Source organism: Labrus mixtus, chromosome 14 (assembly GCF_963584025.1).
Source record: "Labrus mixtus chromosome 14, fLabMix1.1, whole genome shotgun sequence".
NCBI lineage: Eukaryota > Metazoa > Chordata > Actinopteri > Labriformes > Labridae > Labrus > Labrus mixtus.
Window position 1 is genome coordinate 5583565 of NC_083625.1, and position 25123 is coordinate 5608687.

At 40.1% G+C, this 25123-nt stretch overlaps 3 protein-coding genes across 3 annotated transcripts in view; 2 read left to right on the forward strand and 1 right to left on the reverse strand.

Moving 5' to 3' along the window:
* Positions 1 to 1244: 1244 nt before the first annotated feature.
* On the forward strand, positions 1245 to 4428 carry kcnj15 (potassium inwardly rectifying channel subfamily J member 15). Its single transcript, XM_061056456.1, has 2 exons — positions 1245 to 1467; positions 2829 to 4428. Exon 2 carries the CDS (start codon positions 2835 to 2837, stop codon positions 3855 to 3857), a length of 1023 nt encoding a protein of 340 aa, XP_060912439.1. The 5' UTR covers positions 1245 to 1467; positions 2829 to 2834; the 3' UTR covers positions 3858 to 4428.
* An 897-nt stretch (positions 4429 to 5325) lies between these two features.
* vps26c (VPS26 endosomal protein sorting factor C) lies at positions 5326 to 10025 on the forward strand. Its single transcript, XM_061056457.1, has 8 exons — positions 5326 to 5523; positions 6934 to 7077; positions 7560 to 7709; positions 8154 to 8234; positions 8380 to 8454; positions 8532 to 8682; positions 8775 to 8927; positions 9677 to 10025. Exons 1-8 carry the CDS (start codon positions 5467 to 5469, stop codon positions 9757 to 9759), a joined length of 894 nt encoding a protein of 297 aa, XP_060912440.1. The 5' UTR covers positions 5326 to 5466; the 3' UTR covers positions 9760 to 10025.
* Positions 10026 to 10989: 964 nt separating this feature from the next.
* Positions 10990 to 25123, reverse strand: part of ttc3 (tetratricopeptide repeat domain 3) — a 32390-nt gene continuing 18256 nt past the window's right edge. Inside the window, exons 19-46 of the mRNA XM_061056458.1 lie at positions 24994 to 25074; positions 24546 to 24655; positions 23900 to 24026; positions 23443 to 23565; positions 23232 to 23333; positions 23011 to 23103; positions 22836 to 22900; positions 21157 to 21293; positions 19029 to 19355; positions 18656 to 18931; positions 18523 to 18566; positions 17500 to 17550; positions 17323 to 17399; positions 17083 to 17238; positions 16264 to 16930; positions 16106 to 16174; positions 15249 to 15398; positions 15015 to 15154; positions 14754 to 14822; positions 14569 to 14665; positions 13513 to 13616; positions 13124 to 13208; positions 12749 to 12850; positions 12340 to 12536; positions 12006 to 12120; positions 11677 to 11811; positions 11291 to 11383; positions 10990 to 11196 (exon numbers count right to left, since the gene is read on the reverse strand). Coding sequence (XP_060912441.1) covers positions 11092 to 11196; positions 11291 to 11383; positions 11677 to 11811; positions 12006 to 12120; positions 12340 to 12536; positions 12749 to 12850; positions 13124 to 13208; positions 13513 to 13616; positions 14569 to 14665; positions 14754 to 14822; positions 15015 to 15154; positions 15249 to 15398; positions 16106 to 16174; positions 16264 to 16930; positions 17083 to 17238; positions 17323 to 17399; positions 17500 to 17550; positions 18523 to 18566; positions 18656 to 18931; positions 19029 to 19355; positions 21157 to 21293; positions 22836 to 22900; positions 23011 to 23103; positions 23232 to 23333; positions 23443 to 23565; positions 23900 to 24026; positions 24546 to 24655; positions 24994 to 25074 — 3897 coding nt within the window. The 3' untranslated portion in view covers positions 10990 to 11091. The remainder of the gene's footprint in view (positions 11197 to 11290; positions 11384 to 11676; positions 11812 to 12005; positions 12121 to 12339; positions 12537 to 12748; positions 12851 to 13123; positions 13209 to 13512; positions 13617 to 14568; positions 14666 to 14753; positions 14823 to 15014; positions 15155 to 15248; positions 15399 to 16105; positions 16175 to 16263; positions 16931 to 17082; positions 17239 to 17322; positions 17400 to 17499; positions 17551 to 18522; positions 18567 to 18655; positions 18932 to 19028; positions 19356 to 21156; positions 21294 to 22835; positions 22901 to 23010; positions 23104 to 23231; positions 23334 to 23442; positions 23566 to 23899; positions 24027 to 24545; positions 24656 to 24993; positions 25075 to 25123) is intronic.

The window sequence follows — 25123 nt, forward strand, 5'->3', positions numbered from 1 at the left end:
CATGCACTTCTGTTTGTAAGCCACACTCACCACATTTTTACACCCAAAGTTACATTAAAGAGCCATTAGACTTCATATTCCCCAACAATTCTTCCTGAATGTCAACACTGAAACTTTCACCCTAAACATTGCTTTAACTGATTTTAGTTTTCATGTTTATCTGACACTAGAATCTAAAAAATAAAATATGGACCTATACAAAAGAAATGCAGCTCAATCATCACTCTTCAACCTCCATACGTGTGTGATGGTGACTGAGTCTGCAGAGAGCCTGTCCTCTATCTGTATTTGGATGTTTTGGTTGACATGGGTTGTTTCTGGGCGGGGAGCTGGTATGTTTCTCTCAGCCAATGACAGCTCGCAGGAGAGTTTAGGAGTAAATACAGGCTAATCATAGTGAGGAGAAACGCCACGTGGATAGAGCTCGTTCTAAAATGAGGGTGAACCTCGTGTCGGCTTTTACCCTCGGACGCGCAGTTGGCCTTCTTTCTGATGGACAGGCAGGTGCCAACATCTGTGGTTAGCTTGTGCTAGTGTGCGGTTGCTTGCAGTGTAAGTACAAGCAGTAAACGCGCGCACTAAAACCTGCAGAATGATGTGTTGACAAGCTGCAATGAACAATGCTGACTCCACCTTTAATGTGTGCCAAATGAAAGCAACTAATTCACCTGGAGTTGTGCCGCCCACTTCCCTAAACCACTTGTCTTAAATTGAAAAAAATTATATTTTCTAAACAGAATGTCACAGTTTTTTTAAAACACTAATGCATGTACAAAATCAGCAAAGAGCGAAATGTTCCCGCTTTGTCCACAGGGGGGCGCCAAAATCAACACAAACTGAAAATTCCTCACAGGAGCTTTAATTCCACCTAGTTTTTGTTTATAATGTGTTTCATAATTTAAAACAGTTTCTATTTTATATTTAGTTATCTTTGCTTTACTTTAAGAAATTGGATGGTAGATTTTCAAACTGCACTTTTACTGACATCTAATTCCCGCCTTTGTACTTCAACTTATAGCAATTTATTTTCAGGAATTCGATTTCAACTTTAGCTGCAATTTTTATAAACAGAGTCTGACCAGAAATTTGTCACCCCATATTTATTTGTCCCAATAATGTCATAATGTCCTCCAGAGAACAATCATAGAGGCAGTAAATGTGGGCGTGTGTGTTGAGCAACAACAACCTTAAATGGAACACAACAAACTTCAGGTGTTCCTGGTTGTTGTTCCTACCTGTGGACAGGTGAGGGGGGGAAGGCGGAGGGATAAAAGCCGACCCACATGCAGATCAGACTTTACAGCTTCGGCTTTTGTCTCTCATTTATGCTCTACCCTGAATACGACTGTGCCAAAGTTCAGTGTTCACACGCTGTGACAAAAGGAGAAAGAAGACACTGAACTAGATGTTCCCCAGCAGCTTCACCTTACAGATTGTGTGTGGAAACACCTGAGACTATTCGACGAAGTGAGTATAATACACACTTTCAGATTTATCAAGGAATCAATAATTGTTAGGAGTTAAGAGTTCTCAGGCTCCTGTAATGGTTTACTTCAAGGTTAACTTTCAACCTTTGTCTTTGTTTGAACCCTCAGAGTAAAGGTAGGAACAGTTTGTTATTTAGACAGGTATGTTTTGATGTTCATGTATTTTTGTGAAATGTTTCATTGTGCTAATCTTTATTGTTTGGGGTTATTTCTGTGCGCTGATTTTCTCACCTTGAGAGGACAAATCATGATCAACTTTAAAGGAGCATTACAATTTTTTTATTGACGTTTTAACCTTAATGGAATAACTGAGTACGGACATTGCATGTGTTGCTATTTCTATTGAAGCATTTAAAATCTTTTACTTGTAACTATTTATTTAACTGACACACAGGTGTGTAGTAGATGTTTTTACTAAATGTTTTAAAATCTGATTTTAGAGGTTTCTCTCTGCCTGTATACTTGTGTTAACGTCTCCAACACTGAGGAGATTGTTTATTTAACATGTTCAGTAACTTTATGACATTTGTCTTTGTAAAACTGAAGGAAGTAGTAATAGGATTTAGTCATTTCCACCTGTGTCTGGTCCTCATGTATAGCTACACTGACAGGAGTTTGACTTTTGCTTGTATTGATTATAACGAACAATGACTCTTTTTTTTGTTGCATGAAGTAGTTCCATTAAAAACCTCATAATTTGGTCTGTGGATTATCCAGAGTAAAAATGACAATAATACTGGGAAAAGCACTGAATGTCATTCATCGGTTTTTCTGATTTGTCTCATTCAACATATAATATACAAATCAAAGCTGGACATTGAAGAGTTGCACTCTCCCAGCAGAACACAGACTTTAGCACAAAATAAGCGCACAATAGTCTTTGAAATGATCCTTTGCATAGTATAAGAATATAAGTATAGGTATTGATTAAATTTATTTCAGACATATCAAATAAAATCAAACATATCAAAAATACAAAACAAAATGAAAAGCACGAAAATACAATAAAGAAAAAACAATGTTCAAATTATTTCACAAAAAAAGAAAAAGAAAATTACATATATTCAATTGATATGCCTGAAAAGGAGTAGGAAGAAGTATACAACTTATTTAATCCTACCCCTTTTCCACAGCTCAATAATTCATATTTATTAAATTAAATTAATAAATGATGTGAGCAAAGGACTGACAGTGTGATTAGTGTACATATGTTTATGTGTCGATAAGGGGGTTTGGGGGAACCACTGCTTTAGATGATATTCATCATGATTTTTTGTCTGTTGTCTGTCTCTCCATTGGTGATGCCATTCTGAAACCTCTGAAGTCTTTTATTTGACGCAGATCGACATGGCCACCAGGAAGACCGAGGTGCAGCGAAGGATCGTGTCCAAGGACGGCCACAACAACGTGCGCATTGACAACGTGGAGGGCATGATGAAGCTGTACCTGCACGACATCTGGACCACCGTGGTGGACATGAAGTGGCGCTACAAGCTCACTCTGTTTGCCTCCACCTTCGTCATCACCTGGTTCATCTTCGGGGTCATCTTCTACTTCATCAGCATGGGTAACGGAGACTTTGAGGCCGGCCTGAGCTCCAACCACACACCTTGCTTACAGAATGTGGCGAGCCTCACTGGGGCCTTCCTGTTCTCTCTGGAGTCACAGACCACCATCGGTTACGGTTATCGTTATATATCAGAGGAGTGTCCGCTGGCTATCTTCACCCTGGTGGCTCAGCTCGTCATCACGGGCCTGGCTGAGATCTTCGTCACTGGAGCCTTTCTGGCCAAACTGGCTCGACCCAAGAAACGAGCAGAGACCATCAAGTTCAGCCAGTTGGCGGTGATCTGCCGACGACAGGGAAAGCTGTGCCTGATGGTGAGGGTGGCCAACATGAGGAAGAGTCTTCTGATCCAGTGTCAGCTGACAGGAAAGCTCCTCCAGTCCAATGTGACCGAGGAGGGCGAGAAGACACAGGTCCACCAGAGCGCCGTGGACTTCAACATGGACTCCAGCAGCGAGTGCCCCTTTCTCATCCTCCCTCTCACCTTCTACCACGTCCTGGACGAGCACAGCCCGCTGGCAGGACTGAACGCCGAAAACCTTCACACTCGAGACTTTGAGCTCCTGGTGACCCTCAACGCTACCATGGAGTCCACTGCCGCCACGTGCCAGAGCCGCACTTCCTACGTCCCTCAGGAGATCCTCTGGGGTTACGAGTTCAAGCCGGTTCTGTTCAGCACCACGGGGGGCCGCTACGTGGCAGATTTTAACTTTTTCGACAAGGTTCAAGTGAGCAACGACCCCGCCTTCCTCAGCAACGACACCGAGAAGCTCAAACTGGAGGAGGACTACAAGAAAGAATAGAGGATAAATGTTTCATTACTGATGATGACTGTGAGGCCTGTGAGCTACCTGCTGACATACTGTGACAGTAAAGTCTCACACATTTTATAAATTACTTTTATCACTGTGTTTTTTTTAAATATTCATTTTAAATACATCATTAGAAAAGAAACCGGGTTGCAGAGGGGTTGTTAATAATATTTTTTATTACATACTTTCAAACTAAATGGATCCCTTTAGATTCAAAAGCAGCAGCTCAAAGTAATTCAGATGAACGTTAGTGTCTACTTATAGTATGATGGTTCTGTTAGTCTGAATATGTATTTTACTTCCTTTATTAAAATCAATCAGAATATTTATGATAGGATTCTTTGAAACAAATGTAAAGCTTTTCCATGTCGTGTTGTTAAGAGATAAGTTGTGATGGCGTGATAAGACACTCATTGTGAGGCTTTATTATGTAGATTTATATGGTTAGTCAAATGTATTTGTTTTTTGTAAATAAATGTTTCTTTATTTGTTCAAGAAATGTGTTTTTTTTTTGTTGCAAAAATAAATGTCTCCCAGTGTATACGGGGAGAACCTCCAGTCACCTTTGAGCCTGAAAAGGATTAACAGGTTATAGAAGAGAAAACTAAATGGGTCGAGCCTTTTGAAGGACAAAACCGGTTCAGCCAAAAGAAACCGCCTCAGTTGTCGGTAGCTACGTTTAGCTTTTGTTGTGACAACACTGAGGAACAATCAGCAGCTCGAGCTGTTGTTGACTGTATCAGGTCCAAACAATCTTTCAAGCCAACAACTCGTGCTGATGAAGAGGGGAAATTTATCCCTTTTTTTTTTGTCCTGTACGTCTGTAACTACAGTTTTCTGACAAAAATCTCATCCTTCTTTACTTCAATGTCTTAGGTACAATTCGACAATCGCCTATCTCATAATTATGACTTTTTATCTAATTATTATGACTTTTTATCTAATTATGACTTTTTATCTCATTATTATGACTTTATTATCTCATAATTATGACTTTTTATCTCATTATTATGACTTTATTATCTCATAATTATGACTTTATTATCTCATAATTATGACTTTTTATCTCATTATTATGACTTTTTATCTCATTATTATGACTTTATTATCTCATAATTATGACTTTATTATCTCATAATTATGACTTTTTATCTCATCATTTCGAAAAATAAATCTCAACAAAGCCAAATTTTAAATTTTTATTTTTCTAACTGGCGGAAATGGACTTCCATAGCTTCTATATTATTATTATTATTTTTATAAAAAAAAAATAACATTAACACATAAAAATTTAACATTTTTATTATTAAAGCATAAATATTTAACAGCCTTCAGTGGATTGAGGCGGGAACAGAAACTGTAAAGGGCAAAGAGCACAAGACTCGAACTTTTTGCATCTATCAAGGCTCTTACTTTGAAGGGACAAGCTGCCACTTTTATTTAGACGGCCTCGAACCGGAAGTCGTATCGTTGTTGAACTACGGAAGCCGAGCGGAAACACAGAGGAGAAGTACTTTTAGAGAAACCCCTCTTTGTTTTTTGTTTTTAATACGCTTGTCATCCGTTCTTTAAATGTCTGATTAATGTTTTATGAGCAGAGATGAGCGTCACTTTGGATATACGACTGAAAAGAGCGAACAAAGTTTACCATGAAGGGGTAAGTACGTTAAGCTACAACCAACTAGCTAACAGGATGTTTTTATTGTATCTCTCTGTTTATGTTGTAAATGTAAATATTTATAGTTATATGTGTCGATACTAGATTCATTAAAAGACACAAACAAGGATAAAAACCTTGGAAGGAGGCGTCGTCCTCTCCACACATGACCAGCAGCTGATCAGTGGGTGTTACGCCAAAATCTGTCTCCCTTTCAAAATGTAGTTTAAAGACTTTTATTAAATCAACTTAAAACAACAGTTTGATGACGTCACCTTAATATTTATACTTTATATTTTAAATTAAAGCATGTTGGGTCTTTACAGATTAAGATTTACTCTGATAGCCTTAAAACATGTTAAAAACGTGTTTTTTAAGTTTATACTATTAAAACTTGTAGATATACATGATATTCATTTAATATTTAAAAATATATATTTTAGTTAAAACCAGCAGTTGGATGGTTTTGTTAATTTCCCTAAAAATACATTATCTCCTGTTCAATTTATTAAAAATAATGTTATACATTTTATTTATATTTATCATAACTATAATAATAATAATAATCTATAATATAACTAAATACCCAAAGACAATTTACACAGTAACATTTTAGACAAAAACAATTTAAAAATACAAAAAAACAACATAGATTCATAAAACATAAAAAAAAGCAAATTTTGCTTTTTATGACATTTAAAAAAATGTTTTGTTTTTTAATGTGCTCCGTCTTAATGTGGCAGGTTAGTGCAGTCTCAGATGTGTTTATGTTAAAATACAAGCTGAACTATATGCAGTAATATAAAAAATATAAATAAAATAAAATAAAATAAATTCCTAGATAAATGAAAACTGAAATACTAATCTAAAGTATTTATTAGTGTTTCTGACAGAGATGACTCAAATCAAAATATAATGTCCAAAAATGTAACATGTTGGAAAAAAAACCTGTTCCTTTACACAGTTGTTAGTTGATACCGTCACCTACACATTTAACCATTTCAAATGAATCAATCAATGAGCTATAAAGTATTTGTACTGGCATTTAAAGCTACAGCACTTTTTTATTTAACATACATTTACAGCAATGCTAATACCACACATTATAATACTAGTGCTGCTAATTTTAGCTAGAAATGCTGATGCTGCCACTGTTGCTACTCTTAACTTCTTAAATTCTAACATGATCTCTGGTAATAAAACTTTGATCATAACTTACCTACTTAACTACTGCTGCTGTTTTAACACCGACACTGAATACAACAAGTGATACTGTCTTCATGCTGTCGTTAAAATGGGATGCAAAGGCGGATGCGTACGTTGTTTGTGTAGTCTAACACTGAATCTGTTTTAATAATAACAGTTAATAATATTTATATGGTGACCTCAGCTGTGTTGTTTTGTGTTTAGGAAGTGGTGGCTGGAGTCATCCTGCTGGTGTGTAAGGAGGCTCTGCAGCACCATGGCATCTCTCTGAGCATGGAGGGACTGGTCAACCTGCAGCTCAGCTCCAAGAGTGTCGGCGTCTTTGAGGCTTTCTACAACTCTGTCAAGGTGAACTATGACGAAACGTTCTCCTTTTAAATCATCAGATGGTCTGCCTTCCTAATGAAACGCTCTAACCTCTCTGATACTCGTAGAGGAGAGAGATTAATCAGCATAAAGACAGATTAACAGAGCAAAAGTAATCTATTTTGAGCTTCTCCACTGTGACATTTTTCTCTTTCACTTTATTCTAATCTGAAAGACTTCTTCCTGTGCTCAGCATTAAAGTGATGGACTTTAGTCCAAACAATTAATTCATGTTTACAACTCATTATAAACACATCCATTTATGGAAATAATTAACCAGTGTTTGACTGCAGCTGGTCAGCAGTGAGAGAGTCCTTGAATGAATGAATTAGAACATGATGAATCAACAGAAGCAGAGAGGAAATGAAGGCGGCTCGCAGCCTCAGTCTACTGGTCCAGGCCACAACATTTCCCAAACTCGAACATAAAGCGTCATGATCTAACCTTTCTGCCTCACGTTGCAGCCCATCCAGCTGATCAGCAGCAACATCGAGGTGGCCAAGGCGGGAAAAGTCCCAGGAGGCAAAACGGAGATCCCCTTTGAGTTCCCTTTGAACACTAAGGGCAACAAGGTGCTGTATGAGACCTACCATGGGGTCTTTGTCAACATCCAGGTGAGAAAGGCTCACAGAAAAAAAGACATTTATGACGTAAATAATGGATCATAACTTCTCCTTTAACCCATTTTTACCTTTCAGGGTAAATCTGAAGAGGACTTTCTTATCACACATAAGCCGTTTTCATGTATTCACTCCTGAAAATATCTAGATCTTTTCAGCAGGACATCAACAGTAGAGCGTTCTTGTTCATACACTCACACATATGCACCGTGCAGCAGTCGCAGGATATAAACGTCACCGCCCCCTCCTATTGGCTCGAGCTGAATTCTCCAGATAATATCCTGCTGCGTTCTCACATCAGCTCACCCGGACTTGCTGCAGAAAAAAAAGAAGAAACTAAAGAAACTAAATCTTAAAGGAAATGTTGAGGATGTCGTGATGCAACTTCTGTCAAATCAGTTTCCTGTCAGTAAACCGTCCTGTGTGTCTTCTCTTTAGTACACTCTCCGCTGTGACATGAAGCGCTCTCTGCTGGCCAAAGACCTGAGCAGGAACTGTGAGTTCATCGTTCACTGTCAGGTGAGTCGGACTGATCTGGTTTGTATAACGGTTATGGTATGAATAAGACGTTGTAATGTTGTAAGACGGTCTTTGTTTTTGTTTTTTTCAAACAAGACTAATGAACTGTGAGATGTTTTTTTTTTTTGTGCGGTCTGATTTTCAGCCGCAGAAAGCTAAAGTCGTCCCCACACCAGTGAACTTCACCATCACTCCAGACACCCTGCAGAACAGCCGCGAGGTGAGAAACTCTTGGCAGCTTTATTTTGTATTTCCTTAAATATGGGCTGATGTGACAAATTTGCTTTGTGTCTTCAGAGGAGTGCGCTGCCAAAGTTTCTGATCAGAGGAAATTTAGACGCCACCAACTGTGTGATCAGCCAGCCGCTGACCGGAGAGGTGGTGGTGGAGAACTCAGACGTTCCCATTAAGAGTATTGAACTGCAGCTTGTGCGGGTAGAGACCTGTGGTGAGTTCTTGCTGTGAGATGATCAGAAAAGTGTTTCTGTCGTCTGGGCAGAGTCCTTAAAAAAAAAAAAAAATGCCTGCTGCTGTGTTCAGGTTGTGCCGAAGGTTACGCCAGAGATGCCACAGAGATCCAGAACATCCAGATAGCTGAAGGAGACGTCTGCCACAGCCTCCCTATCCCCATCTACATGGTGTTTCCCCGACTCTTCACCTGCCCCACTCTGGAGACAACCAACTTTAAAGTCGGTCAGTAAATCCTGAAAATCAGCTCTTTGTATACTTCACATACATCGGCATTCTCGTACTTTTCCTTTAGCTTTATTTCTATTTGAGAATCTTTAAAAATGTAGTATTCTCTTCTTTCAAAAAAGGTTCAGTAATTTCCTTTAACAGTTGGATTCTGTATCCTCGATCTTACAACAGATATGGGGAGAAATTTTGCGGGGAAAAAAAACTATAAATCTATCTGTTCTCAAGTATATTTGTGTAGGAAATAGTTTTGATTGATAGCCCTCTATTGTCACATTAAAAATAGACCTATTCCTAGCGTTCTGTTAGCTTAGCATGGAGTAAAATAAACGGTGCACTGTTAGTCTGCATGTGTCCAACACACACAAACTCAATCTACAGTAATCTAGCATTCACACATAACAGTATATATCTTGTTTGTGCAATCTGTCGAAACACCCAGGAGGCAGACCTATCATTTTTCATCATCCAGGGGATTTTTGGGACACGGTCGGTGGATTAGCAGCCAGTGAAGCTCCAGGAAGTTGTGATCATTTTTAGTTTGCAGGATTTTCATGTTGATAAATAACATACATCATGAGTGAGGTTTAGAGTCACTTCCTGTCAGACTGAGGTGCTTTTGGTCAGAACTAGGCTAGCTGTTTCCGTCTATCTTCCTTATTAGTGCGAATCTAAAAACGATATTAGAAAATCAAGACCTGCTAAAAACACAGCTGTTGTTTTGTTGTGCTCTATTTTTCTTTCAGAGTTTGAAGTCAACATCGTCATCGTGCTTCATGACGATCATCTGATCACAGAGAACTTCCCTCTGAAGCTGTGCCGAGTCTGAACCTGGACGACACGTCAAGCACTGAAACACGTTCTATATATATCACATCACAGATATCACGACTCTTCTGTTCACTGCTGGAGATTTTATCTCTGCAGAATGTAAACATTTTCTCTTTAGCCAGAAAAGAGATCATGCTAACCTAGTGCAAATACAGGAGAATCCATTACTAAAATACACATTAGTGTTTTCATACAGAGAACGACCAAACGTTCAATGAGATCATTCCATTTCTGTGTTAATAAATGTCATATTGATGATGAAAATTTTGAGATTCTTTATTTTTGTTTATCAGGAACTTGACCTGTGATGTAAGATTTTGAGCTCTCAGATTTCACACATAAATGCCAAAGGCTAAAGTATATTATAAAAATCTGTATATTTGACATATTTAAGCACCTCAGTTATTTATTTAACCTGTACAAAAACTCAATAGTAAAATCAGCATGTAGCCTGTAGAGACCTTTTCTCATCTAACTATTCCCCAAAGTTAAAATGTTTCAGAGGAGACCAAAGAAAAAATACTGCCTACAAGTGTATATCACGAAAATGTCAAACTATTCCTTTAGGTTTTGGCAAATTCTGCTTATTTGCAAAAAAGGGCTCGACTCTGACAGTTTCTTTAGCCCCGTTTCTGTCAAGCGCTTGAGTTCAGTTTGCATTTTATTGGCGATTCCAATATCAAAAGTGGGAATAACAACAAAATAACGGATCTGTATGTCCTACTTTTTGGCTTTATGTTGCGGTTCCGATCCGACCCTGAAGGGTGGAGCGAGACAAACTGAAAAAAAAAAGGCACTTCCTGTGTGACAGCAGTAATAAAGGACAAACACAACCTGTGCCATGTTACACACCGACTGCCAAGTAGGAGAACGATCTGCTGTGAAAAAGCAAGCGAGATCAGTGTTTACCGTACTGAACCGAACCACTTGGTGGACTTTTGTCTGTGGGGAGTTTCAGTTTGGGCTTTTGAGTTGAGACGAATCCATCTTCAGTTACAAAGTTGTTTCAAATTCTTTCCCAGCCTTTGACTTCTGAAAATCCTCATTCCTAACCCTGAAATGTGACAAGTAAACATCACACACACACGAGCTCAAACACAAGTCTTTTGTTTAATCAAAGTAAAAATGGATGTTTTTCTTCACTTTGGAACATTTTAAGGATACAAATGACTTTTAAGATTTGAATCAAACTTGTGGTTACAATAAAACACGCTAAAAGCAGGCAGAATGAAAGCTGGGTATGAGGGGAGGGTTTTAATCAAACAAGTGGTTAAGATAATAATGATAAAAACATGCATGTAAGAAAAGAAGGGGGGGGAGGGGTTTATCATCATGGACGTCTCCGGCCAGTCAGCGCGGGGAATTCCTCCGGCAGCAGAGCGTGGTCTCTGCAGGTGGGACAGGTGCTCTGCTCCTTCAGCCACGACCGGATACACTGAACACGAACAGACGACAAACAAACCGCACATTAATCCAGAGAGCCAGAAAGAAGTTCTTAAAGGTTCTGTAGACGCAGTTTCTTCACTCACCTTATTATGGAAGCTGTGTCTGCACTCCAGCACACAGATGTCGTCAGGACTCATGTCATCATGGCAGATGATACAAGGATCCTCAACGTTCAGCTGCAATCAATAAACACATTTTAAAGTGGAGCAGTGGCAGACCACAGACTTGTTTCCATTTTGAATGTTTTATTCTAACCTTACTGCTTTGTGCTAATTCAGCAAATATCAGCAAACAAACAATAAGTCCTACAAGTGTTGTGATACAATCAACAGCCTTCAGAACTTTGAACACTTGAGGATAACATAATCTAAGTTAATAACATAAATAAGTTAATTGTGTTTGTTTCAAGTCAAACTGTAGCTCTGATGTCAGTGCAGTTCAGACTATGGGGGGGATTCTTTTGACTTACAGCGCTGGACTGTGTGCCTCTCGGGGGTCCAGTTGTCTGCCAGACTGGGACTGAATATGCCAGAGGAGGGGTGACAGACTGAGCCGGAGTCCTTCGTCCTGTGTGGCTCGATGTGGCAGCTGAATAAAGCGTCTCCTGAGAGGAAACAAAAACGAATAATGTTACACATTTATAGATGACAAATAACTGGACAGTTAAGGCGAGTCAAGTTTATTGGATCACTCCAAATTAGAACAGTAGACGGTGGTCCGAGTCAAACCAGGTAAAAAAAAAAAAAAAATGATCTCAACATTAAATATTGTTTTTATTATTACATATGAGGGACCTACTTGATGGTCCAGGATGAGCTGGCTCACTCCACCGACCATATCCTGTAAGGCCATGCTGCTCAGGCTTCCGCCGTTGGATGATCGTAACTCCTGAAAAAACTTCATCAACTCTGACCTGAAAACACAGAAACAGTTTGATGAGATCATTATTTGTGTCTGACAGAAAAGATTCCCACTCCCAGATAACCCTTTAAGTGAGAACAAACATGAGAGGCCACAAAGATGTCTATGTGCACAGGAAAGCCAAAACAAAGAATAACACAACAATCAAACTACAAAGCACAAATCACAGATATGTGCAGATATTAAAACTAATGTGAAGACCTGTGGTTACCTTGTGTAGTCAGGGAACATGCTGGCCAGGTGCTCTATGGCTTTATTAAACACAGTGGTGCTGTGTGGAGGCCCCATCGTCCTGGTCGGAGGTTTGTTCTGCGCCTTTGGCGGAGCAGCTGAAGCCTCAGCCTGTTGGCCGAGAGGAGGAGAGCTGCTGGAGGCCTGGGCTGAGGGCGGGCGGGCTGCACCAGACGTCTGCAAAAATAACAGAAGACAAGAATTTATAATTTGTGTGATATTCTGATTATGGAGATACATTTGTTCTGCAAAAGGTGAAAATATTATCTTTTAGTTTTATATTTTAAATGACCAATAAGGAAAACGCAGCATATTTAGAAGTCTGAGGAGATTGAATAATTGCAACATGCGTGCTGAACTGGTACGACTGGTCTTGTGATCCGTCTTACTGGTGCAGCTGGAGGTCCATTCTGTTTGCTGACGTTGACTGGAAGAAGCTCGTGGACTTTTCTGCCGTTCTTCACCTGATCCATCTGCTCCTTGAACTGAGTCTGAGGAACACAGAGCAGCGTCTTTACTCTCCTGAGTCGAGTCGTCACACATCTCTCAATGAGCTCATCATTTCAGCTCTGATTGACACCAGCTCAGTAGATCAGTCTAAATGAGAGACTTGTGATCTACTCATCATGATGAACACTCATCAAGACTGAGTTTTGTTTTTATTGTTGATTCAATAACCATCATATATTTAACAGCATTAACAGGAGCCTCTCAGTTAGAGATGATCTACATGTGCTTCTGTCATTCTGTAATAGTTCTTTTACCTCAAGGGTGGAGATTTTCTTTTCGATATCTTGCACGTTGGCTCTGTGTGTGTTCCTGGTTACTTCCAGGTCTTGGTTTGGGTATCTGGATAAAATAAAAACGTATTAAACCATCTTTTTTTAAGGTCTATTTTAGGCTTCTTCTGCCCTCACTGAGAGGTAGGACAGTGGATAGAGTCAGAAATCCAGCAGAGAGAGAGAAACTGAAGTGACATGTGGGAAAGGAGCTACAGGTCGGACACTAACATGGGCCGTCCGCCTGGAGGACCAAGGCCCCTGAACATGGGGCTCGCACACCAACCACTATTCCACCGATGCCCCCATTAAACCTGAATCTGATACAAGGTGGTCTATCTAAAAGCAGACTGATTTAAGCTGCGTCGTCTTACCTGTGTATGGCCTCGTCCAGTTTGGTCAGAAAAGCCTTGTTGTCCGCCAGCTCTCTCTGGAGGCTGTACAGACTCTGATCCTGACTGCTCTCCACCACAGACAACTGGAGATGCAAAACAAGTTCAGTTAACCTCACAAGCTTGATAAAAACCAGCCTTTATAATCAAAACTATTGTAACCTTTAGTCCATATGATATTCATAATTTCTGATTGAGAATACAGCAAACTCAAAAAAAAAAATTAACATCACCACCTCTTCTACATCGATGGCTCAAAGCTACAAGGGCTGGACTTAAATTGTAGACTATATGTAAAGTTGTGATCAGGTTATCAGAGGAGGGGAAAACCAAACAATTGGATAATCAGTGAAAGATATCATGTTCATGTTAAAACAGGAAGTCGGGATTTGGTTGGAGAAGAGCGTTAATAAGATCCACCAAGGGGGAGGAAAATCATAATGATATGAAAATGTATTCAAGGTCATGTGGGTGTGTGTGATTCAGTTCTGGACTCTGCAGACCTCAGTCTTCATTGTTTAACTATTTGTCCAAAGTATTCAAAAATGTATCCCTGCAACGAAGAAGGCCGTCTCCTCGAAGTCGCTGAAGATAACACGCTAACTTTGTCCCAGAGTTGTGTAATACTGGCAGCTTACCATCTGCAGAATACAGCGAGGGATAAAGTCGTGAGGTAACCGCCAGCTGGTACTGGCAGAGTAAATGCTGATCATAATTAAAACAGTCCGAAAGAAACTGCCAATAAGCTGGAGTCATTTCCTAAACCACCCTTGTAAGTGACAAATTACAAAAATACAGAAATAATTATGTTGTAAGTTTTTTTTAAGAAGGGATTTTAAGGATTCATCAAGCAGATTTTGTGACCAGTTTTAGTGAAAAGGGTTCTTAAAAACCTTACGTAACAAATATGATGGACTTTTCTTGGTTTGTAAAGTTTAAAATAAATAAATAAAAAATAAAAAAATCACACAGTAGGTTGCTTTCCCCACATTTCAGACGAGATCTCAGTAAAGTAAATGAGTAAGAATTATGACCAACCTGAGCATTTTTAGACTTCCTGCTAGCCGAGGTTAATGAGGCCTTACAGCGTTTGATCTCATCCTCCAGACTCATCTTCTCAGCTGCTGACTGGTTGCTGAAGGAACAAAAGGAAAGAAGTGAGGAATAAGGGGAGGGGTGCGTTCAGTTTATGCATTTACCTTCATCCTAAAACCAAAACTTACCTCAGCTCCAAGAAATCCTTCAACTTTGCGTCAAAGCTGCCTTTCCTCCCTCGGATATCTCGAGTAAGACTTCACACGGAGGGAAAAAAAGAAGAGATCAATAAACCAAATACTTAGGGATCACGTAATGGAATGTTTTTATTTTATTACAAGTGAGCAGGTGAGACTCTCATTCATACAAACCCGCTGCAAGGAGAAACTTCAACAATAAATCTTCAACAATTCTGATGTTTCAATAAACAGATGAAAAGGTGACCCTACCCCCTCTGCTCCTCCACCAGGGTTTCCATCTCCACTTTGAGGGACTTCAGCGCCTCCTGGTTGGCTTTCTTCTCGTTCTGGTCTTTCTTCACCTCCTCTTCAAGTTTCTGCTGGAACAGTGCCAGCTCTGTGTTCGTCACCTTAACGAGTGAAAACAAACAACAACAGATGATTTAGTCAGACTCAGCTGATAAACTTGAAATCCACTCACACTGTTACTGGTTTAGGACCTACCTGTATGTTTGCAGTGACCTTCTGAATGTCTTCCTCGAGGACAGCGAGGTCTTCTTTGTGCCTCAGTTCCACTTTGTCACGGCTGTTTGATATTTTCTTGATCTGCAGCTCCAACATTTTGTTTCTCTTTTGTTTTTTGTTGAGGTCACCCTGGAGCAGTAAACAAAACCATCACCATCATCACCCAAACTGATTCAAGACAACTTAAAACCTCCAGAGAAACAAGGAAAGAGAAGCCGGTCCATTTTAGACAATGATGTAAAAATGTTAGAGCTGCAACTACGGTTATGATTATTTTTTTGATTTATCCAAGAAAAGAAAACTTTTTATTTCTATCCCTTTATTCAAAAACAGAACTTTTCTTTAAAATGGCATCAGTGCTAAAAAGTACACAAACAGGATGTTGCTAAAACATCCTTGAGCTGGTAAAATCATATTTATAATGTAAATAATTATTTTAAAACAACATCACAAACTACATTTTCACAGGTTTTGCCTTTTTTTTTTTTTTTTACTTTTCTGAAATTTAAAACAACAGACAGAAAACACATGAGAATAAAAGGGAAACACTCTTAAAACCTGGACAGGTGATACTTTAACAAATTCAAAAAGTGTCTCAACACACACCTTATCCAGGTACATTTCTACTCTGATATTTTAGAATTGCATCTTGGGGCGCACTCACACTAGTTAAAGTTGTCCCATACCGCACTTAAGCACGATTGTCCCGCCTCCCCGCTGGCCTGCACTCACACTGCTCCAGGACTAACCGGGCCTGAGCACGGTTACCTCTTGTACATGACCCAGTATGTGTCACGCTCTCTCACTTTCAGATAAAACTGGAAACTGAAACTCACCTGACAGCTCTCGAAACGCTCATGAAGCTCTGTATTCACTGCTACACTCCTCATGGACTCCTGACTCGTCTGAAAGAGGAACAAATGGATAAGGAACATGCAAACTCGCACGTCATTTCTCATGCAAATATCTTAAGTTTTAAAACCTGCATATTCACCTGAACTGCAACATGTTTCTTCAGAAGGCTTTCCTCACTCGACACTGAAGCGACTCCACCTGAAGATGAATCCGTTTCTGTGAGTCCACCTTCACCGTCACTGCAATATAGATCCGTCTCTTCATTGCCGTTAGGAACAAAATAAGGAGCCTGCTGTTGACTGTCACCGTTAGTCCACTGAGAAAGGCAATCATTACCCACAGTTACACCACCAGCTGACAGTACATGTGGAGGAGGCTGGTGGCCAAAAACAAACACTCCATATGGATTTGGGAGGATGGGATACACTTGAGTCTGTGCGGATGAAATACCATCTGGATACCCTGTAAAAGCAGCTTCATGACCAGTCTTTGAATCAAAAGATGGATATCTTGTCTGAGGATCCACTAATTCGTCTAGGTCATCCAGTTCATCCAGGTTATCCAGGTCGTCCAGGTCGTCCAGGCTGGCTCTGTGTCCAGCCTGCTGCAGGGAGACAGCGTGCTTAGTCAGGCCGATACACCTCCCCATCTGTATGAAGCGAAGGGACTCCAAGAGGAACGACTTGAAGCCGCCAGCTTCTTGGATCTTCTCCTGAGCCACAGGAGGGAAATTGTCCAGTTCACCCACCAACAAACGGTCCTCAGCTTCCAGTGGGCCGTGCTCCTCCAAGATCTGAGCAAAGTAGCTGCAGCAGGAAGGAGACATCCAATTAAAAAAAAAAAAAAAAAAAAAAAAAAAAAAGGATCACACTTATCCCTCATTTACAGACACATGACTAATCTGATATATCCGACTAAGAGGGAATCACAATTCACCACATCTGAAGCTCTGACTTACTCATACAAACTCTCTTTAGTCGGGTCTGGGTTGTTGTCCAAAATATTTTTATAGTGACTTCCGTGTCGAGTGCTGTTGTACTGCTCCTCAAAATCTGCCACCTGTTCCCGAAGATGACTGGGCACACTGAAGGGATCACCAGGGTGAAGAAATGATCTGTTGGATACACAATCTCTGTCTTATAAACCCTCATAGACACAAACAAACAAACGCTGTTTTCATGTGGACAATGCAACTTACAAAGAGTCATCTTCAAAATAGTCTTGATCAAACTCATCTCTTGGCGTTAGACTTCTTGTAGGGAAAACAAAAACACCCTGAGAGGAGAGAGATGAGAGGAAACCCGTCAGAGTGATGCTTCATGTCCAATTTTCTAACAATAAAACATCTACGGAACATAAAACGACTTCTTCTTACCATCGGCTCTCTGTGCTTTTTTTTTCGACGTCGACTCTTCATAGGAGAATTCTGAAATGAAAAAAAAAAAAAAAAAAACATGAAGAGGTTAAACCAACTTCAAGGGCATCTGAGGGCTGAGGCAGAGTTACAAGGTTTAAAGCACATTAAAGGAACAGCTCAACATTTTGGGAAATGTGCTTGTTTGCAAGTTGTGGTGGTAGTGAAGGCAATTCAGCACTCTAATCTCACAAGAAGACCATCACTAAGCTGCAGTATGTTACGAGCCAGATGAAGGTAGCTTCCTATCCATCTCAGAAACCCCTCACTATCGTAACCCTCTGGGACACATGGCCGACCTCTCTGGGCCTCTGGCTGGACTTCAGGCCAAGACTTCATTTTTCGTTGTTAACAGTCAGACTAATAAGGTGATAGACTTCATCTGAGAGAAATTATTTTATGATTGGTTTGATTTTTTTCCCTCAACAACACCATGATAACCAGAGACAAACACTCCTGCACTAAACAGAGCAGAGCTGCACACAGTAGACAGCGGTTGACGTACCAGTACAGTTACCGTTGTTTTCGTTTGAACATAAGGTGCAGTGAGTGCAGTAATTAATTTCAGCGGTTATTTACTCATCTTCAGTTTTAATGTATTTAACTGATTACTATTATTTACTCTGTCACTCATGCTTCATTCTCATGTACAGTAAGAGGTCAATGGGTTGGGTAGAGGTAGGGTGAGATGGGGGGGAGTTAATGAAGAAAACAGGTATGGGGTTAAGATCTTTGTCAAAATTCAAAACACTGACTACTTCATGTTTTAAATTTCCACCATGGAATTGCTTCAGTAACTAAAAAACACAATGATTATCTTCCTCTTCACTATATAACCCAGACACTGGTATCTATTTTCTAATCCGTCTTGCTGTATGGAGGCACACTTCCCGAAATGTTGAATACGTTCTGAGGCTTTCATTTGCATTTGAACCGCGATTTCATCAAAGCAAAGGAACAACAGTCAGGTTTCTGAAGACTTACATTTTCATTTTCATCAGACTTTTTTAAGACTGAACAATGTCCATCTGAAAAACAAAGACGCTGAAATCAACTCTGAGCAGCAACAAGTGAACAGAACTTAAAATGAAAATGCTTAAAAGTGTCATATACGTACCCATCATATCAAAATATTCATCCAGCATAGAGTGGCAGGAGACATACTCGTCTCTATGCTCCTCCAGAGTCCAGATAAACAGTCTCATGTCATGAGGCGGAGCTTGTTTTAGGTACTCAGTCACTGTCAAGCCAATGCTTGAAAAAGGTTCCGGCCTAGTGCCGAACTTCTCTATAATCACCTCCTGCAACGGACTAAAGTTGAGCAAAAAAGCCAAGTCCAGTTGCTCCAGGTGTCCTGCGTAGCGTTCGATGAAGGATTTGGCAGCATTCAGACCTGAAGAAAGACAACAGTCAACATTTGTGACACGAGTTCTGTAGGTGCAGTGAAAGTCATATGACACACATTTAAGGAAAACCTAAAAAATGCTGACCTGCATCGTTTAGATGGCACGCCCAGTTGTTGAGTTTAGGATTCAGGTCGTCACAGCTGCTCAGCACTTCAACAAAGACTCGCGCCCAAACCCGATTCTTTCTCTCCAGCAGAAGCTCAACCGTGTGACCCAGAGTCAGGTCAGGTTGCTCCTCCTGCTGCAAGTTCAGTATGCGCTGTGCGATCTGGTTCCCCTTCGACAAGTCCAGCTCCAGCCACGGCTTCAGAGTGCCGGTCAGGGTCGACACGTGGAGACCTTTCTCCTCCCTCAGCAGCTCCATGTTCTGGCTGATCTGCAGAAGAACTCGATCCCTGTACAGCAGCCAGGCTGAGAACAGGAAACAAGAGTCAGAGCCATCTATCATCTGCCAGATGTTTGACCTATAAAAAGTACTGTGACTTAAATCTTACAGTAGTAACTCAACTTTCACTTTTTAGTCCTCGAGGGAAAATTTGATTTGCATCCAAAATGAGAATCATATGTTATACAGGTTCATAGACTCAGACAACAACATAAAACATTAAATACATCAATACAAGAGCAGATCAAGTGACAACAGGACTGACTGACTGAGTGTGTGTGTGCTAAAGCCGAAAAGACCTGACACTACAGAGCAGCACTCATGGTATATCTCAGACTGTACCAATATACCTCCCAATCCCACGGGTCGCCTGCTTGGAGGACGTCAGCCTCCGTACGAGGTGTGCGCACTAGGGGTGCAAACGAGTACTCGGGTACCCGAGTTCATTAAATAATTATCGGTTACAAAATAAATGTAATCGATAATCGTTTTGTAGTCCACATTTTTGTAAATGTTTCTTGTTGCATTGTGGGTTCTAGGATAGGCCTAATTCAAAACAGAAAAAAAGGAGCACACTCAAACAGAAATAAAACTTCAGGTGCACGGGCGCAAAAAGTAAATAGATGACAAACAAAGCGCTGATAAAGGCTCTGTGCTAAAACGCGTCCGTTATTGATCCGTACGCTGCTACCCTTACAAAAATATCCCTTTAATTAACCCCTTTATGAATACACAATAAACAAAAAGTCCCAAACAAATGAAATATGCAATATGATCTACAAAAGTACAGTTCAAATTGTCTTTTTAGTCCACAGAAAAAGAAGGACTTTCACTTTGCGGTTACCGCTTTACCTCGCCAAACCAATGACGTTTGATCGTCCAGGACAGAGCAGCATAACTAGATGTTTTCCTTAATTTTGGAATTTTAGATGATTATTTTAAAATCTTTTAATAACTACAAAACGGAAAAACCATATAGGGAGAAATAGCGGACGGAAGAGCGAGATTGAGCGAGTGTGTCATTACGCACAGAGGAGAAAGATGAAACAGACAGACACTTAAATCGTTCACCTGTTCTATTGTAACTTCATTTACCAGAGTAAAGTGTGCTCTACACTGCAGACTGGAGTCTTTGTTAACAGAATGTTGCTGTCAAAACAGCTTCAACGTGCGATGAGTGTGCATTGATGTCTGCACGTCCGCTCACCACACTCACTGCCCTAATTATAATTGAGTGTTAAAACGGTCATAAAACGTCTGTGTGAATTTTTATTTGAGGTTGCTGTCTGTTGAAGTAAGACATTTCATATTTGAACGTTAATACAAAGGCCTATTACTTACAATTACTAAAATCCAGAAGATTCAAATTAATCAATAGATACAGTCAGCATCGTGTCATAATTGGGGGCGGGGCCTCCCGTGGGGGAAAAGAATCACAGAAAAAAAAAAAAACAACTACAAAAAGGATTACTCGAGTACTCACTTTAACAATGGGAAGAGTAATCGATTAGAGAAAATTTTGCATTTCTGCACCCCTAGTGCGCACCAACCACTAGGCTACAGGCACTCCTATTGTACCAGATTTTTAACAATATTAGCCCAAACATTGGTTACTGAAGGAGCTTTGTCTGCTGTTAATTAACTTGTAGATCAAGGAAGAAGCATCAAATCTCTGGATCCTGCAGCATGTAGAAATGTCATTATGATCTATTACTAGCACAGAAATGACAGATTACACTCTGAAGGTTCTTCTCACTGTGAAATTAAAAAGCCGACCTCTCGAGGACGAGCGGTGTCAGAAACAGTTCAGTGCGATTGAAGTTTTACCTTTCTGTTGACTCTGAGATGTTGAGTCTTCTTTCTTCTGCGGACTCTCTTCGTTGATCACCTGATTATTTTGGAAAGACTGCTTGAACTGCCTCCTCTTCTGTCGATGCTCCTCTTTAGATTTGAGCTTCTTCAGACTTTGAATCAAATATAAAAAAAACAAGAGAAGCAGTTAATAAGAGTCTGAGTATGTTGCAATGAGTATGTGATCCAGTATAATGTCTCATTGATGCCCTGCCTCACAGAACAATCAGTCATTTGATCATAGTGTCATTGAACTAAATACAAGTATGATTTTAGATTTTTAATCATATTTAAACTTTTTTTTTTTTTTTCTTTTTTAATATATACTCCTGTGGAGTTTTTTTCCCTCAACTTCAACATCATCTCCAGAGCTCTAAGAAGTTTAACCAATGACATGGTTCAGAGAGCCTATAGGTGCCTAAAGCAGATTGTACGCTAAACAATCTCAGCCCGATTTACACACAATTTTTGAGTCACATGACTAATTCTGAAATTTCAGCCCGATTGCACGTAGTTAGTCTCGCAGTATAGAGAGATGCATCAAGACACGGTCAGCTGCTCCCTACCGGTCAGAAGATTTTCTGGCATGTTTGAAATTTTGATTCTGCTCACAAATGCACAGTGAGAACAGAGCCATGACCTGAAGAAACAGTAGCTACTGTGCATGTGGTTCTAGTGGGCAATAGTGGACTGTTTTGGTCCATTGCAGGATGAGATTAAAGTGTTTCACGGTGAATTGCCTTTTAAAGCAGAAAGCTCCTCAGCATAACCCTGCTTCAACATCTCTTTTCCCACCCGTCTCGAGAATTAAGATTTCAGCATATGTGAGGCATCTTCCAGTATCTGAACTTCTGCTATCAGTAAATGTTCCACTTTCTGTAATAAGCCTGTTCATCTTTTCAACTGGAGGTCACACAGTTAAAATCAGGCTCTTAGGGCGCGGTCACACTGGCAATCTGTACCGTGCCGTACTCAAGCACGATTGGCCCCCCGCTGCACCATTACCCCGCTGGCCAGCACGGTCACACTGCACCAGGACTAACCGGGCCTATAAACACGATTACCTCTTGTACATAAAGTCGTAATAAAACACATGCAACACTCAAGCATGCTCAGTTTACAAACAGGCGGACTCAAGGAAAATCAAATTTAAAAAAAAAGGGACGCGCAGTTGAGTCCACATCTGCACATCGGAGAACAACACAGAACATGACAGCTACTTTGTGGCTTATATTGTGTCATTGTAGTCAGTACCCGCACGCTTGTGCTCGTGCATGAAGTGTACAGTGCCTGAGCACGGCACGGAGCGGTCACACTGGCCAAACAAACTGGACTTTAGGGGTGAAGCGTGCTTGGGCACGGTACGGATTACCAGTGTGACCGCGCCCTTAGTGTGATTTCTCACCGGCCTTGCCTAAGTGTGTGTGCAGCTCACTCATCTGAAGTTTGACTGAACTGTGTGAATAATCACATATTCTGTTATTTGAATGGTATAAAAAGTAGATTCTACAAAGCCTTGTTCAGTTTCTTTGCAGATAAATTCATTTTAATCTGCAGGTCTCAGGGTGCCTTTTCTCCACAGCTGAGCTTGACACACTCCATCTCCACCACAAACCCACTGAAGCTCCACCCATCCCACCTTCATGCAGCCTCACCTTGTACATTTCTGGTTCACTTTTGGCTTCTTTGGCATCTGAGGTTTGGGGACATCTGCTTCAAACTGAAGAGAGAAAAGGCGTGGTGTAAAACAAGGAGGTTAAAACAATAATCCTGTGATAAATAAGCACAGTGGCTCTGAAATCTCACTTCACCTGGAGAGGTTCATCTTACCTTACATTTTATCAGGCCTGTTGGACCATAGATTTTGATATTACAGATTTTACCGACACAGTCTGGAGTAAAACAGGACTCTAGCAGGAAATCCTGCAAAAAAACAGAAAGAATACAAAAATAAGAAATGTACACGTGGAGAAAGAAACATCTATTCTGGGAGTTTAAGCTTTGTGCTTCTTTAAGGACCCTCTCCTTTAAGTTAAAACATCTAGATTTACCTTCTCACTCTTTTCAAAAACTGGTGATGTCTTGAGTGTCTTCCAACAGGCGATGTGGTATTCAACAGTGCAGCTCTGACAGCAGCTTATTTCAATGAAGCCCTACAAAAAGAGGAAAATACATTTTCTTATACTCAAGTGTTTTATTTATATATAAATATATATATTTGAACCCCCTTCAAAATTAGATTTTTCATGGCTGGTTTCTTACCTTAAAATTTGGGTCTGTGATGTAGATTTCTGTTTTAGAATGACCGAGGCATTTGACGAGTCGACAAATGGCGTCAGGAGCAGGCGGAAATCTGCACAACTCTAAATTATTCTCCAGAATATCCTAAAAGAAAGAAAAGGAAAGTAAGAACAAGCAGACCCAAAAATGTTATCATGCCTCAACGTTGATTTTTAGTTTTGTGCAGTAACTCCATTAATCATCGATCAGAGGAACAACTTGTCTGATCCGTGCCAAGTTTAACAGGAACCTTTTAGCTGCTTTCAAAGAGTAAATGGGAGTAACAGTTCCAGTGCTTTGGTTGGGAATGCAGCTTAATGTTTCATTTAAGATGAGTAATAATTTGCTGTTTCCTTCTTCTGTTCATTATTCCTAGAAAGCTGATTACAGTCAGAACAATAAGTTCATTGAAATTCATTTCTTTAAGGCAACAACAAACCTTGAAATAGTCGGGCTGTGTTTCTTTGACGATCTCTTTGGTCAAAGGCCAGGTGAGTTTTCCAGGTGTGATTTGATTCTTCACCATCTGCAGAGAATCTGAAAACTGCTCCAGAGCAACTGCAAACCTGTTCCCAAGAGAAGATGAGCATATGTCGATTTAAAAACGGGGTGAAAAAAAAGGTACCACTTAGGGCTGTTAGCAGTAACTACCTAATCGCTTAAGGTCTAAAATTAATACAATTAGCCACATGCTATTTTGTCTCTTTCGGCACTTATGCTGGAAAAGCCTCCGCAGTGTCTCCCTGTAGTGACAATGACGGAAAAGAAGGACACTGCTGCATCTTTCAATGTCTCATTTCACTTTAAAAAAAACTCTCTGACAGCTCAGCTGACGAGTCCAAAGTAATATCCACCTCATGACATCGCACATTAACCTTTGTTACTGTGCCTTTGAGCTGTTTTACTTTGGTTTTTGATCCGTAAAAAGTTTTGTAAATTCAACTAATGTCATTACCTTTATTTCAAAATAAAAGCAGGTTTGAATTTCATTTTATTTTAATTAAAAATGCAAACGTGATTAATTCAAAGTTTGACAGCCAAAATACAAATCAATGAAACTAGCTCTACTAGCTCTTGAAGCGTACCTGTTCTCTCTGAGATACACCCTCCCGATGGCGTAGAAAACCAGACACTGAAACGTCCTTTCCTCATATGATTTGATCTTCTGCAGAAGTCTCTGTGCTTCTCCAAGTTCCTGTTTGCACAAGGAAACCAAACATGATGACTGTAACACGGAAAACTGACAATCCTTTCAAGTGCAGAAAAAATCCTTTCAAAATAAAACCAACTCGACTTCAATCAAACTTGGTCTAAAGAAAAACATCAAACATAACCATGGCTTCCTTCAGAGTTTTATAATTATTAATTCTTAGGAAATAAAATGTTTGTCTAACAGGAAACATTTTGTGGAGTTGCATTTCAAATGCCTTAAATACAGGTAAAGGTGAGGGTATGCACAGGAGAGTTTTTGGTCATTAAAAAGCTTAAACCTGATTATTGCTGCAGTTAAAGAAGTCAAATAATCTGAGTTACCTCAGGCTGACCGATCTCTGTCAGGGCAGACGCTCGGCCGTACAGCAACAACAGCACATCGAGGGTGGAGAGTCCAAGTTCCTGAGAAAGAAAAGAAAATGTTATCCTCTCATCTCTCACAGCACAGAGA